This window comes from Tyto alba, unplaced genomic scaffold (assembly GCF_018691265.1).
Source record: "Tyto alba isolate M040663 unplaced genomic scaffold, T.alba_DEE_v4.0 Super-Scaffold_14, whole genome shotgun sequence".
In the NCBI taxonomy this organism is placed as follows: domain Eukaryota; kingdom Metazoa; phylum Chordata; class Aves; order Strigiformes; family Tytonidae; genus Tyto; species Tyto alba.
Window position 1 is genome coordinate 44,562,676 of NW_024881276.1, and position 12,105 is coordinate 44,574,780.

General features: G+C 46.1%; 2 protein-coding genes across 6 annotated transcripts in view; one reads left to right on the top strand and one right to left on the bottom strand.

Annotated features, from left to right (window-relative positions):
- Positions 1–775: 775 nt before the first annotated feature.
- On the bottom strand, positions 776–9,123 carry MPC2 (mitochondrial pyruvate carrier 2). Its single transcript, XM_032988212.2, has 5 exons — positions 8,881–9,123; positions 4,769–4,809; positions 2,822–2,906; positions 1,649–1,760; positions 776–1,026 (listed from the first exon to the last, which is right to left on the bottom strand). The coding sequence occupies exons 1-5, from the start codon at positions 8,984–8,986 to the stop codon at positions 969–971; spliced, it is 402 nt and encodes a 133-aa protein (XP_032844103.2). The 5' UTR covers positions 8,987–9,123; the 3' UTR covers positions 776–968.
- A 463-nt stretch (positions 9,124–9,586) lies between these two features.
- The window catches only part of DCAF6 (DDB1 and CUL4 associated factor 6), a 91,478-nt gene continuing 88,959 nt past the window's right edge, over positions 9,587–12,105 (top strand). For 3 of the 5 annotated variants that reach the window (XM_032988215.2, XM_042788432.1, XM_042788433.1), the window contains exon 1: positions 9,587–9,915. In XM_032988215.2, coding sequence (XP_032844106.2) covers positions 9,730–9,915 — 186 coding nt within the window. In that variant the 5' untranslated portion in view covers positions 9,587–9,729. The remainder of the gene's footprint in view (positions 9,916–12,105) is intronic. The other 2 variants (XM_032988213.2, XM_032988216.2) reach the window with 1 other exon arrangement.

Below are 12,105 nucleotides of genomic sequence, written 5' to 3' on the forward strand. Positions count from 1 at the left end.
AATGGTTTCCTTTCCTCTCCACCCTTGCCATGCTGGAGTGATAACTGAAATGGTATTGGGGGAAAGTAGGGGTGGAGAGAGACTTAATAAGGGGACTTTGTAAAACTCCATTATTTCAAGGCCATAATTTTCCTGAAAGCTAAATCCTGAAAAAGGTACTCTTTCACAGTTATCTTTTTCTCCTGGATATAAATTCCTGAGATCTGGTCCTGACTCTTAGCTTTGGTGCAAGAGGTCTCAGAGAACCTGCCAGGAAGCTCACTGATGCCATGCGCTGAGCACAATGGTCTTTTACTTCTCAGTTTTTGCAGTGTGATGTAAAAGCCTTGGCTCAACAGCTGTTTAATTTTCACACTCCCAAGATGGGTACTTAAGCATGACCATCTTCTGCCTCTGGTTGCAAAGGATGACAGAAGCTAAAACACCAGTGGTACATGCTAGTTTGCATTTCTCTTGTTAAAGACTGTGGTGGCTGGGAAACAAAGTGAGATATACTTAACTGGAACTGAAAATAATATCCTTACACTACCAGTGAAGGGCATCAGGGAATGAAATGCAAACGCTACTCTTGTTGGTTACTGAAAATATGGTAGGAGCCCACCCAGGTATGACTGACATGAAAGAAGATGACTTTAGTCTGTGGCTCTGGCAGACTGCCCTCAGCACCGTCTCACTCCCGGCACTGTTCAGTAGTCAGATAACGTGGGGCCCAGCAGCTCATTCTAGGCACAATCCACAATCACTTTCTTTTAAAGAGACAATACAAGACACACAGTTTTACTTCAATTTAAAAGGTTGCACTTTATTTAAATGTATGGAGATACTTTGTTATTTGCACTTAGAAAACACTTGCTCTCTAGACATTTAGATTTCCTCTTTCATTTTCTCAGAGGAAAAAAACCATTAAAATTAGTGAAGCTAGGTCCCGTGGGGAAGGGTTTGTGCGTTGTTGGATTTGACCTGTTGGGTTAAGCATCTCTTTGCTGCAGCTGCTCATGTTGTTTTGCTTTTAGCTCCTGATTATACCTACAGGGGTGGGGGGTGAGGGGGAGAAAAAAGCACAAAGAATAGAACACAAGTTACAATGACACTGTCTTCCTAACAATCTGTTCAGCAGAGGAGGTTAAAAATAAGGGACTTAAGGGTGGAAACTCCGGATAGGATAGTTCAGTTCATGTAAGAAGTTCAGAATTGGTTGTTCAGTTTGCCTCATTCCTGGCCAGTACTGAAGCCAGAGAACTCCAAATTTTCCCCTCAAAAAATAATTAAAAAATAAAATGCTGCTCTGCTTAAGAACCCTTTGGTCCAGCTGAAACTGACCCGATTCAGCACTAAAAGCTGACAAGTGTAAATCTTCTGAGGAGGAGAAAGTCTAGGTTCTTTGTCAGTCAGACCTATGGTTTTCAAGGAATGCTGCAGACCCAGAAACTACAGCTTACATAGAGCATTCCTTAAAACATGCTCTAGCTATACTGAAAATATTTAAACTTTTACTTCCACTCAACTGTAAAACTAAGAATGTTGCAAAAAAGTTCTGCAGTGTTTAATAAATTGTTCAGTTCCTCTTGCCTGTTGCACTGACATTGAGGCTGGTAGAATTTATAAATTCTTAGTTACAGTATGTAGAGTAGCCCTTCTTAATGCATACCTCCATATTCGGAAGAGTTGAGAGCCGCCAGCACAGCCAACAAAGAAGTTCACAGCAAACAGACTCCAGTTTTTAGGAATAATAACTAGAGAGTACCTTGACCAAATAAGGCCTGTTGAATGAAAAGGAAAGTTTATAGATATTATGTCTTTAAAGTGAAATATTCAGACATTCCCCTAAGTTTGGAGACAGAATCACAGGCCAGTTTCAGTAAACAAGTTCTACAACTTCATGTTAGACAACTGCTTTTCTTATAATTAGCCATTTCTCAGTTAAAAGTGCATCAAGTACCAGTGGGACAGCTATGGGTATGTATTGCATTTTTCCAAAATAACTAGACAATAAGGTCAATCATAGTTTTAATATCAAACAAAGATTCTATGTACAGCAGTGTAGACCCTAATTCTCCAGCACAGTTGCAAGGTATTGGCATTTTACTGTAGTGTATCCAGCTTGCTGCACCAGCTTAGAGATTACAGAATCCACCAACCAAAAAGGTTTACATATCATGCAAAACATACAGCACACTGTCTCAGATATCAAAATAAAGTCTGGAGAAGGAAGATGGTGGTAGCTGTAATTCTGATTTTCAGCTTTAGCTGCCACAAGTCCTGCCCCTGACAAGATCTGGTGGAACACCCTGAATACAAAATAGTTTCTGCCAGCTTGAAAATTCACAGCAGACAGCAGTGCAGTAGCCCGTGTACCCCTGCTTCCAAGTTCTTTTAACCCATGGAAAGTCTTTCCAGTTATGCTAGTGTAATTACCCTACCATTGTTTAATCCCCTAACGTCAGTTCTAAAAAAAGTCACTATATCCTAGACTGATTTAAAAATTACTTGACCTGAAGCAAAAGAGGTCACTTAGTGGAATGAGTGCTATCATTGCAACTTAAGAGTTGAAACTCAGATCCTAACTCATAACAACTTGCTCTGGACAATTCCAGATTAACACACATGTAGAAAAGTGTTATATAGTTACAGAACTCTTGCAGAGTTAATAACACGTATATGTCTGTCCTAGGATTATCATCTGACAGCAACAGTGATAGCTACCACATTATAGTTAAGCCTTTATTCTATAGAAGTGGATTAGTACTGATGGAAGATTCAGAAAGAAGTATACACAGTTTTAGAGAGGGTGCTGTGAAAGCGTTGCAGTAACTGACTTTACCTGTGGCCATTAGTACCGCGGACTGTGCTGTGCTGAGCTTCTCTGCTGGTCTGGTCATATCAGCCATGCCGGCACATACCAAACCCTGTGAAGAGAAATTCAGTGGGCACCAAGCCAGTACCAGGACCTCCTGTAACCGATCAAATGCTTTACAAGGGGAAGTTGCTTCATGGCTCAGTGCTTATTCTATATCCATTATGAAGGAGATGGGATGCATTATACGAGCAAAGTAATTAGACTCTCAGAGACACCATCCATTTCTAGTCCCTTGTGGCAGGAATAGGAACACAGTTATGGAGGGATGCAACTGGATTGCAGTAAAATCCCAGACAGTGGCAATTTTGTATTGATTTAAGAACAAGGTTAATTTGGGCACAGCTGCTTAAGAAAGCAGCTGAAAAAAAAAAAAATACTGGTTTTCATGCAACAAGTAGAAGCTTATCTAAATAAGGCCCTTCTTCCTAAAGCTCAGGCTAAGATATTGCTGGTAAAGATGTAGGTGTGACACCATAGAGTCTTCACTCAGCTTCATGTGAGGAGGTAAAAGTGCTTCTTTTTAAATATAATTTCCGTGTAAAACTTTTGGGTGAAGTGAGGAATAGCTTGACTGACCTACTCGACAACATTACTTGCAAACACACTGCCCTCTACTGGAAATATAATTTCATGTTCAAGTTACAGGAGTTCACAAAAAAAACCCAAACCAAAATAAAAAAAAAACAAACCAAAAAAAAAAAAAGAAAAAACCCCAAAAAAACAATCCACACAAAAAAAACACTCCAAAATCCCACAAATAAGAGAGTCCTAATGCTTTTAATTCACTGACTGACACTAAGGACTTCCTTGGCTCCAATCAAGAAACGGGTTTTCAAGGGTAGAGCCTTCTGTGTGCTGCCTCACTTATGGGATGGATATTGCTGCAGTGGTGCCATGGAGGTACAGACTTTCAGCACACTTGGGTAACAGCGGTAAATGTGCCTTTGCCTTGTAGGGGGAATGTAATTTTAACTTCTCAGCGAAGAACTTCACTATGAGCTTAGAGGAGTCTTCCTGCATGTTCACAAAAGAAAAACCATCTGTGTATAAGCTTTCTTGATACAGCAGCAGTTGATACCAGCCTGCTTAGAAGAGTTGCCTGTATGCTCAGGCTCAAGAGCGTGTTGCCTAGGAAAGCCTCTGAGAAGGGGGAAGGTTAACCATGGTTACTGCAGCTCTGGTGGAGACTGACAGAGACCAAGCTACAGCTCAGGGCAAAATGTGTTGCCTGTGGCCTATAAAAAGTTGGGGTTCACAGGGGCAAATTTACAAACCAGCTGGCAATAGGAAGATAAGATTTTAGAGGTCATTTATTTTATCTGTACCAATACAACAACTAGGAGTACAGTGAATTAGGAGGCATATACTTCACCTGTGCACAAACATAGCTCAGGGATGTAACCAAGTGGAAAGCAGAACTGCACAGGAAGCAGAGAGCTTCTGATAGCTGAAATGGCAGTTGCCTTCTTGCTTTTATTTTCTCAAGATTATCTTGCACTCTGACACAATTTAACCTGCCTTCAAACTATAAGGCTTAGTAATTGGCTTCCTTATGACACTGTTCAAATTCCTCAATCTCAGAAGAAATACATGCTTTAAGAGTTTTGAATTATGCCAGCTCACACCTCCCTTAAGCAACGATTAGTGTTTCACAAGAGAAAACTTCTGTGAAACATTCAGTGAAGAGTACAATTTTTCCACAAAGCATTTTTCCCCCGCTGTATCCCTTCCATGTTGTGCTATATGTTATTAAGTCTAATTTTGTTCCTCCCCATGTATTAAAAGTAGAACCCCAGTATTACACCTTTCTGTAGGCTCGGATATCTTCTGGGAAACTATTGCTTGCTCAATGGGTTGCTGCAGATTGCCCTCTGATTGACATCCAGACACCATCTGGCATCTTATACTTACCCATTTCATAATAGGTGCCCAGAAAAACACTGTTTTAGGACCTGAGGGAGGGGTGGGGAAAAGAAAGGAAGTTAAATTACTCAGTGAGATGTGACTGTTTTAATACTCACAATAAATTTTGGTATTATTTTTGAGTTTTTTAAATAATGAATTGTGCATATTAGCACAGTTTCTACCACTGTGCAAGCTCTCAGTACATCAATCTTCAGTTGTTTAATCAGTCCACCCATTTTGGCAACAGATGAGTAGGATTTTGTATTTACATTTTTAAGCAAACCAGGACACTAGAACAGGCAAAATGCATTTATAATTAAAAGAGTTAGATAAAGCCTAAGAATAGTGAAGACAGTTTATATATAATGATTAAAAGCTATTCTACAGCTGGACTAACAGAATTAGTAGTTGAAATCTTTGTGATCTAAATCGTGTAAACTAAAGCCCCAAAATATTTTGTTACTGGTACTGTAACAAGTCAGTCCCTCCTTCACTTCCCAAATCACAGCTCACCTTTTCATGCTACAGAAGCCATGATGCACAGCAGCATCAGATTGTTAAAGCGAGAGTACAAATTGCAAATGTAAGTAACAGTAAATGTCACAAGGAGAATGTTCTCATTCACCTCTAACCTGCACCTCTGAATAACCATGTCCTCCTGGCAGGAAAAATACTTCCCACCTAATCAACCATACACCCCAATAATCTACCATTAGGCAAAGGAGGGTTATGGGGCAAGAGGACAAAATCTACAGAAGGAAAAAATTCAACAGAATGGGATTTGGGGGAAAAAAATCTCCCTTACAAATACATATATCCTACAGTGGTGCTAAAATAGCAACTGATTGGTTAGAACAAAGTACTGTAATGCCACACCTACAACGTGCAGACTGCCAGCCATGCCAGAGATCATTCATGTAGGACTACTACTCAAAGTCTTAAAAGAGAGACCATGATCCAAAGTATCAACCCACGGTGCTGGGAGACGGTCAGGACACCAGTTCTGATTTCATCAAAACACATTAAGTTTTAGGTCTTGCTAGGCCACTGCTCAGCATTCTGATAAGATGCAAGACGAAGCCAAGTTTTCACTGTAATATGTTACATATTATGAGTAAAGTTTTTAAATATAGATGATAAGCACTAGGACTTCAGTTGCTTGCTTTTTGTGTGAGCTAATTTTTCACTAACAGTTCAGCCTTGAAAAGGCCTTGCAGTAACTATTTATACTCCCTGTTTTAAGCACCCTCAAGTTTAAAACTATGACTTGGGAAAAATCAACCATCAGGTTGCTACAGCAGGCACCTGTGATGCAACTCCTAATTTGGGGGATAAGACTAATTGTTACAAATATCAGTTGCTCCATCACCTTAAAGCCAGCTAAGCCCTATAAAAGGGCAGGGCAACTGTAGCACAGAAAGCAACAAAAACTGGCCTGGCAGCTTTGCATAAAGCCCTCTTAGACCCAGACTGCTTGTGACAGGGATCAGAGTTTCAAACTGGAGTTAATAACTATTAACACATTACTTTTTGCTTGGATAACTGAACGTTTCTACCTACACAGGATTTAATTTTTTTTTAGGATACCTGGGGCTGTAGAGCCACTAAAACTGTCTAATATTGTTGAATAAATACAGTTAAATATTAATCCTTTAAAAGACAGAAACTTCAGTTGCTGTCTTCTTAGCTACTTAGTATGTCAGTATCAGGCTGCAAATATAGCTCTTTATAAATCAGTCATACAGAGGTCCCACAGAAGTGGCTTTAATTATTATAATCTATTTTCTTCTAAAACACAAATTCAGATTTGGAGTACCAGAGAATGTGGGTGAGTATAAATTATTTAACTGACATTCCCTAGACAGCTAGTAAAGTTTTCAAGAAGACTGACATGAAGTTTTATTAATAATATATAACTCAATAATTTAAAACTGCTGACTAGAAAAGGAAGAAATAATTGAAGACAAGTAAGGTACCCAGCCAAGCTTCTTATAAGGGAAGACTGACAAACGCGTGAAGCAGAACACCTCTCCTGGAGGTGCTCCAAGTAAGCACCCAGCCAGGGCGAGCTCTTCCCAGGTCCTGACACCCACAATTTTTCAAGGATGAATTTGACAACAGCACATCAGAGCAGGGGCATACCAGAGGCTAATTCGGGTATCGTGTCTGTGACCAGTTCAAAGAACTTACAACTTCTATTAAATGTAAGAAGTCTTTGTCCTAAAGAGTTTAGTTTAATCAGGCAAAGTGAACCAATGAGGCCACAGGAGAGGAAGTACAAGCTCAGCCCCCGCTTCCCTGTGGCTGCCAAGAGTGATGTTCCCTGCTCAGTGGCAGCCTGGGGAGCTGGTGTGCTGCACCCCAGGGCCTTCGCTGTCCTCCAGCAGCCTCACTCTGTGCAACACCAGCCAAAGAAACAGCTTTTCTGACCAGACAGCAATTATTTTACTGGAAACTTTCTTTGTGCCAGAAAAAGAAGGAAGCATCATTGTTTCTCACAAGTGATTTACAATTTCATGATAATGACACTTATATTCCTAAATTAGACTAGAAACTCTGATATCACCAGAGTTAAAGTGCGAGCCTTTCATTTTTAACCTACTTGTTTTGCAGTCAGAGTGACATCTATTGCATAACTTTCTCACAGACCCACCTCCAAGGCATTCAAGGCTGAAACAGATGTGGCAGAGGTTCAGTTTCAATACATGTTTGCTCTGTAGCTTTTCTCTCTTATGCCATCAGTACAGATTATGGCAGATATATGCGTGTGTGTATATATATATATATATATACACACACACACACATAGGACTCAATAAATGATTCTATCAAAAAAATTATTTTCAACATTATGGTGGTGAACAAAAGTGGCCCACAGGCAGTTCGGTGTAGTGAAAAGCACCGTAAGAGAACCTCCAAAGCCTCTTTCAGTTAGTACTATAGTTCTGACAAAGAATGAACACAGAGGTTCCCAGCACTTGCCTTGCCTTGTATTCAAAAAAAGTAATTGGAAGCTGCCACATTTCACAGAGGATGAATGTGGCACTCAGAGGCTTGGCACCTTTACAGTGGAAGTAAGTGCTGAACGTGTTTACTCTTTCTATACAAAAAGAACATTAATGTTAAATATAAATAGGTCTAGTGAATTCAGTACAAATCAGACATTTTGATAACTGCAGTTTTCACTCTTTAATTGTGATTTCTTTAAAGTGACAATTTTTGTTTCAAGAAAGGACCATTATAGGAAGATGGAACAACTGACTAAAAACTAAAGTCCGTTTTCACAGTGTATATTCCAGGTGGGTGAAGAGTCAAGGACCCATATCACACTGAAACAAAACAGTGGTAACAGCAGCCTATGGATTTTTAGGATTTTATCAATCATTCTTTTTAACTACCCTATGCAATTTGTTTACATGACAAACATCACCTAAATGGCACCGAAGCAGATCATTTTACAAGAGGCTTCTCCCTAATATCCCCAAACCCCGTGTTTGCTCAAGTAAAGGTAAACTTTAGGTCAGGTGAGGGTAGCTCATCTCTGGGAAACTCGAGCCCTTCAGCTCGAGAGTGGATTCACACAGGGCACAAGGTGCCTTCGGTGGGAGCGCTGGCTTCGGCAGAAATAAAATAAAGCAAACAGCAGCTTGGCTTAAACGAGTACGCTTCAAGACCAGGAATCCTGCAGCGCTCAGCCCCCCCGCCCAGTTTTTCAGCGCGTCCTTTTGAAAGAAGCGATGCGGGACCCTCGGGGCCCCTGCAGAAACGACCGCATCCCCCGGTTTCGGATACGGGAGCCCAGCCGCTCCCCGGATTCAAACCGCGGAGTAACGCGACACTGACACTCACGTACCCTCACGCGTTGCAGGAGGCGGGAGGAACAATTAGTACCGCGTCCCTCTTTTTTTTTTTTTTTTTTTTTTTTCGTTTTTTTTTTCCTTTTTTTTTTTTTTTTTTTTTTTCCCCCGCCGCTGCCCAGCGGTTTGGCACCCCCTCGGCTCCCCGAGCCCGGCGACCGCAGCAGCCCCCGGAGGGACCCGCCGCCCCAACCAAGGTGACCCCCCCCGGCCGCCGTCGGGCCGCGGCCGCCGTCGGAGGCGGGGAGGACGCCCCGTTACCTGCCGGGTGGTTGTAAAACGGCCGGAACCGCGGCGGCAGCTTGAGCTCGATGCGGTCAAGCAGGCGGTGGTAGGAGGCGCGGAGCCCCGCGACGGCGGCCGCCATGTCGGGGGGGGGGGGGGGGTCGAGGGGGGCGCGGCGGCCGGCGGCTCGGTCCGTCTATCCGCGACCCGCCGTCCTTCCACCGCTCGCAGCGAGCCCCGCCCACCTGCCACCCCCTGCCGGCGGGGAGGAGCGAGGGGAGGGGGCCGGCTCCCTGCGCGCTGATTGGCGGCCTCTGCCAGGCGCGGGGCGGGGCGGAGGGGTTCGCGCAGCACTATTGGCTCGGGCGGCCTGCCTCCGCCTCGTGAGGAGGAGGGATCCCCAGCCTGTCGCCCGGCTCGGCACGGGCGCCCGGCTCAGAGATGGCCGCCGGCGCCGCTTCACTCTGCCATTCAAGATGGCCGGCTCGGGACGCCCTGTGCCCGTAACTATACTCCCGGACCCAAGATGACCGCTTCGTGACTTCATAGCCGGGCGGCTTGACGTCATCCGCTGTTTCCGCGACACCTCCTCCCCATTCGACGACCCCGGGGGGCGGGGGGGAACGAGGCTACCGGCTCGCGCGAGACTCCGGTCGTCTCGGAGCGCGCTGCGCCCCCTCCCTCGCGGCGGGGGGCGGGGCGACGCGCGAAGGGGGCGGGGCTCCATTGCGGGGGGCGGGGGGGGGCGGGGCGCGGAGCCCCCGCCGCTCGCTCTGTCGCTCGCTCGCTCGCTTCCCCCGTCGGTGCCTCGGCGCGAGGCGGGCGTGAGAGCGCCGTGCGCGCGCGGGCGGGCGGGCGCGCGCGCCGGTCGGTCGGTCGGTTTCCATGGTGATCGCGCGGGGCGGCCGGTACCAGCGGAGCGCCCGGCACCCTTCCTTCCCCCCCACGCCCTTTCCGCGCCCCTTCCGCGCGGGGCCATGTCCCGCGGGCACTGCCCCCACCTGCTGTGGGACGTGCGGAAGCGGAGCCTGGGGCTGGAGGAGCCCGGCCTGCTGCGGAGGCACTACCTGGGTAAGGGCGGGAGCCGCGGCGGGGGCGGGCGCCGTCGAGCCGTTATTAAACCCCCACCACCCCCCCCCCCCCCCGTTGCAGGGTGAGGAGGGGGGGGCTGGGTTCTCTTTCTAACTGCCGCTCTCCCACGCGTGGGGTGGGGGCAGGTGGCAGCGGATTCTTAGCCCCCACACACCCACTCCTCCCTCCCGCCGCCGGCAGGCGCGCGCACGCTGGGGGCGGGGCGCGGCGGGAAGAGGGTCCGCGCGTGGCGTCGCGTGGTGTGGCCGGGGCTGCAGGTCGATGCCGGGGCTGAAGCTCGGTTCCGCCCCCGGCCCGGCGCTGCCGGCCGGTTCCCCTTCCCCTCTTGGCCGGGCTGTTCCGCAGCGGCGATCTGGCCGTCGGCCCCGGAGTTTCCTCAGTCCCGCGTGGGGGCGGTCCCCCGCTCCAAGCCCTCCGGGGCACAGCAGGGCCCTCGGTCCGTCCGTGCGCCGCCGCTGCCCGGCGGCCCTGGCCCGCCCCGCGGGAGCTGTTCCGGGAGGGAGATCCCGCGGGGAAGTTGGGCGGCGGGGCCGGCGGCTCAAAATAGACCCGGGAGCCGCGGTTTATACCCGGGGCTGCACAGGCTCCGGATTTACCGGCCCTGAGCCTCTAAAGATTGCTCACAAAACACGTAAATGCCGGGATAATAGCGTGATTGTTCTTCGGGCTTTTAGGTGTTTCCGGGGTTTGGGAAGCTGAATGCTGGGCAGAGCCCCTTGAACGGGGCCGGTGCCTGTTTCTTTGGCGTGTCTTTGTGTTCACAACTGCTCTGCAGCCGCCGGGGCGGGGGGTGTGGGGGGGGGTGTGTGTGTGCGTATCTCTAAATACGCCTCGGCTTCTTGGTCCCGGCTCTCCCAAGCGCTAAGCTAGTTATTTTCACTTTGTAAGTGCCGTCAGTTAAAAATAGCGTTAGTTTCGGTTTACGAGGCTTCAAGGAGATTAGTGTAAAAGAACTGTTGATATTCTTTGTAATGGCGCAGGTTGCATGCATTCTGCATCTCCCCCTTCCCCAAAAATATCCAAAAAAATATTTATTCTCGTGTTCTTGGAGGTGTGGCAGTCTATTGCGTATATCATACCGATACTGACGGGGGGGGGGGGGGGGGGGGGGGAGAGGTGGCTTTCCAGGGAACGTGGCTTATTAGTCTCAAACACATTCTTTTGTGCTTGTGCGACAAAATAATTCCTGCTTTTGAGTCTACACGTTGAGTACTTGAGATGGAACTTATTTACAGCATTGTAAAAAGTGTATCTTTTTGTACCTCCTAGGCATTTTGGACTGTGGTTGGTATTGGTTTTCGTTTAGTTTCCTGGTGGAATTTAAGGTGGCATATCACATTACCAAGTCTAACTCAGTAGTTTTCTGTCTGTGGTCCCTGAGCACTTAGTAATCCGCAAAAGGTAATTGAGAAAAGCGAGGTCATTGCTAGTAAGTTTCCACCTATTCTAGAGAGAGTGGATGTATAGCATCTATGTGCACGTAAGTCCCTTGGAAAAATTTTTGAGGTCCTAAAATTAAAAAAGGTAGAAAACTAATGGTCTTAACTGCTTTTGACTCTTGCTATGTCTTGACAGCAGTGCTTGTCCAAGTCTTAGCTGAGTATTGTCCTAACTTTTAGTGATCAAACATGGATATCCTTCTGACTGGATATTACAGGAAATTTCCCCCCTCCCCGCCCCGTTCTAGCTGGAACAGAAAAAGCTCAGTGTTAAAATTAGGACTGTAATGTGTAGATTTTGAAGAAGAACCATAAGACCTTTTTTTTGGTTGGGTTTTTTTTTTTTTTTGCTTTTACATGATTTTATCTTTGATAGTTGGAAGTATTAAGATTTGATCAGTGGAAATCATCCTCCCACATTTATTAAGATCACTTTTCTGAACACTGCTCCGATAAAATGTGCATAACTTTAGTTAAAAACCTCTGTAGTGACTAAGTTAAGGTCTCATATTTACTGTTTCTTGTTTAACCTAAACATGATCAGTAGCCTTGAGAAAACAGGACCTGGGAGAGGCTTCCCACTCACAGAATTGATGTTAAAATCTGCCGTGGTGGTGGCAAGAGTTGCTCAGTCCTTACTGACTTCTGCTTTTAACGAGAGGGGTTAGTACGTGGCGTGCTATTTTTGTAGGAACATTGTTCTTGTATTCAAAATGTCATATGTGGACTT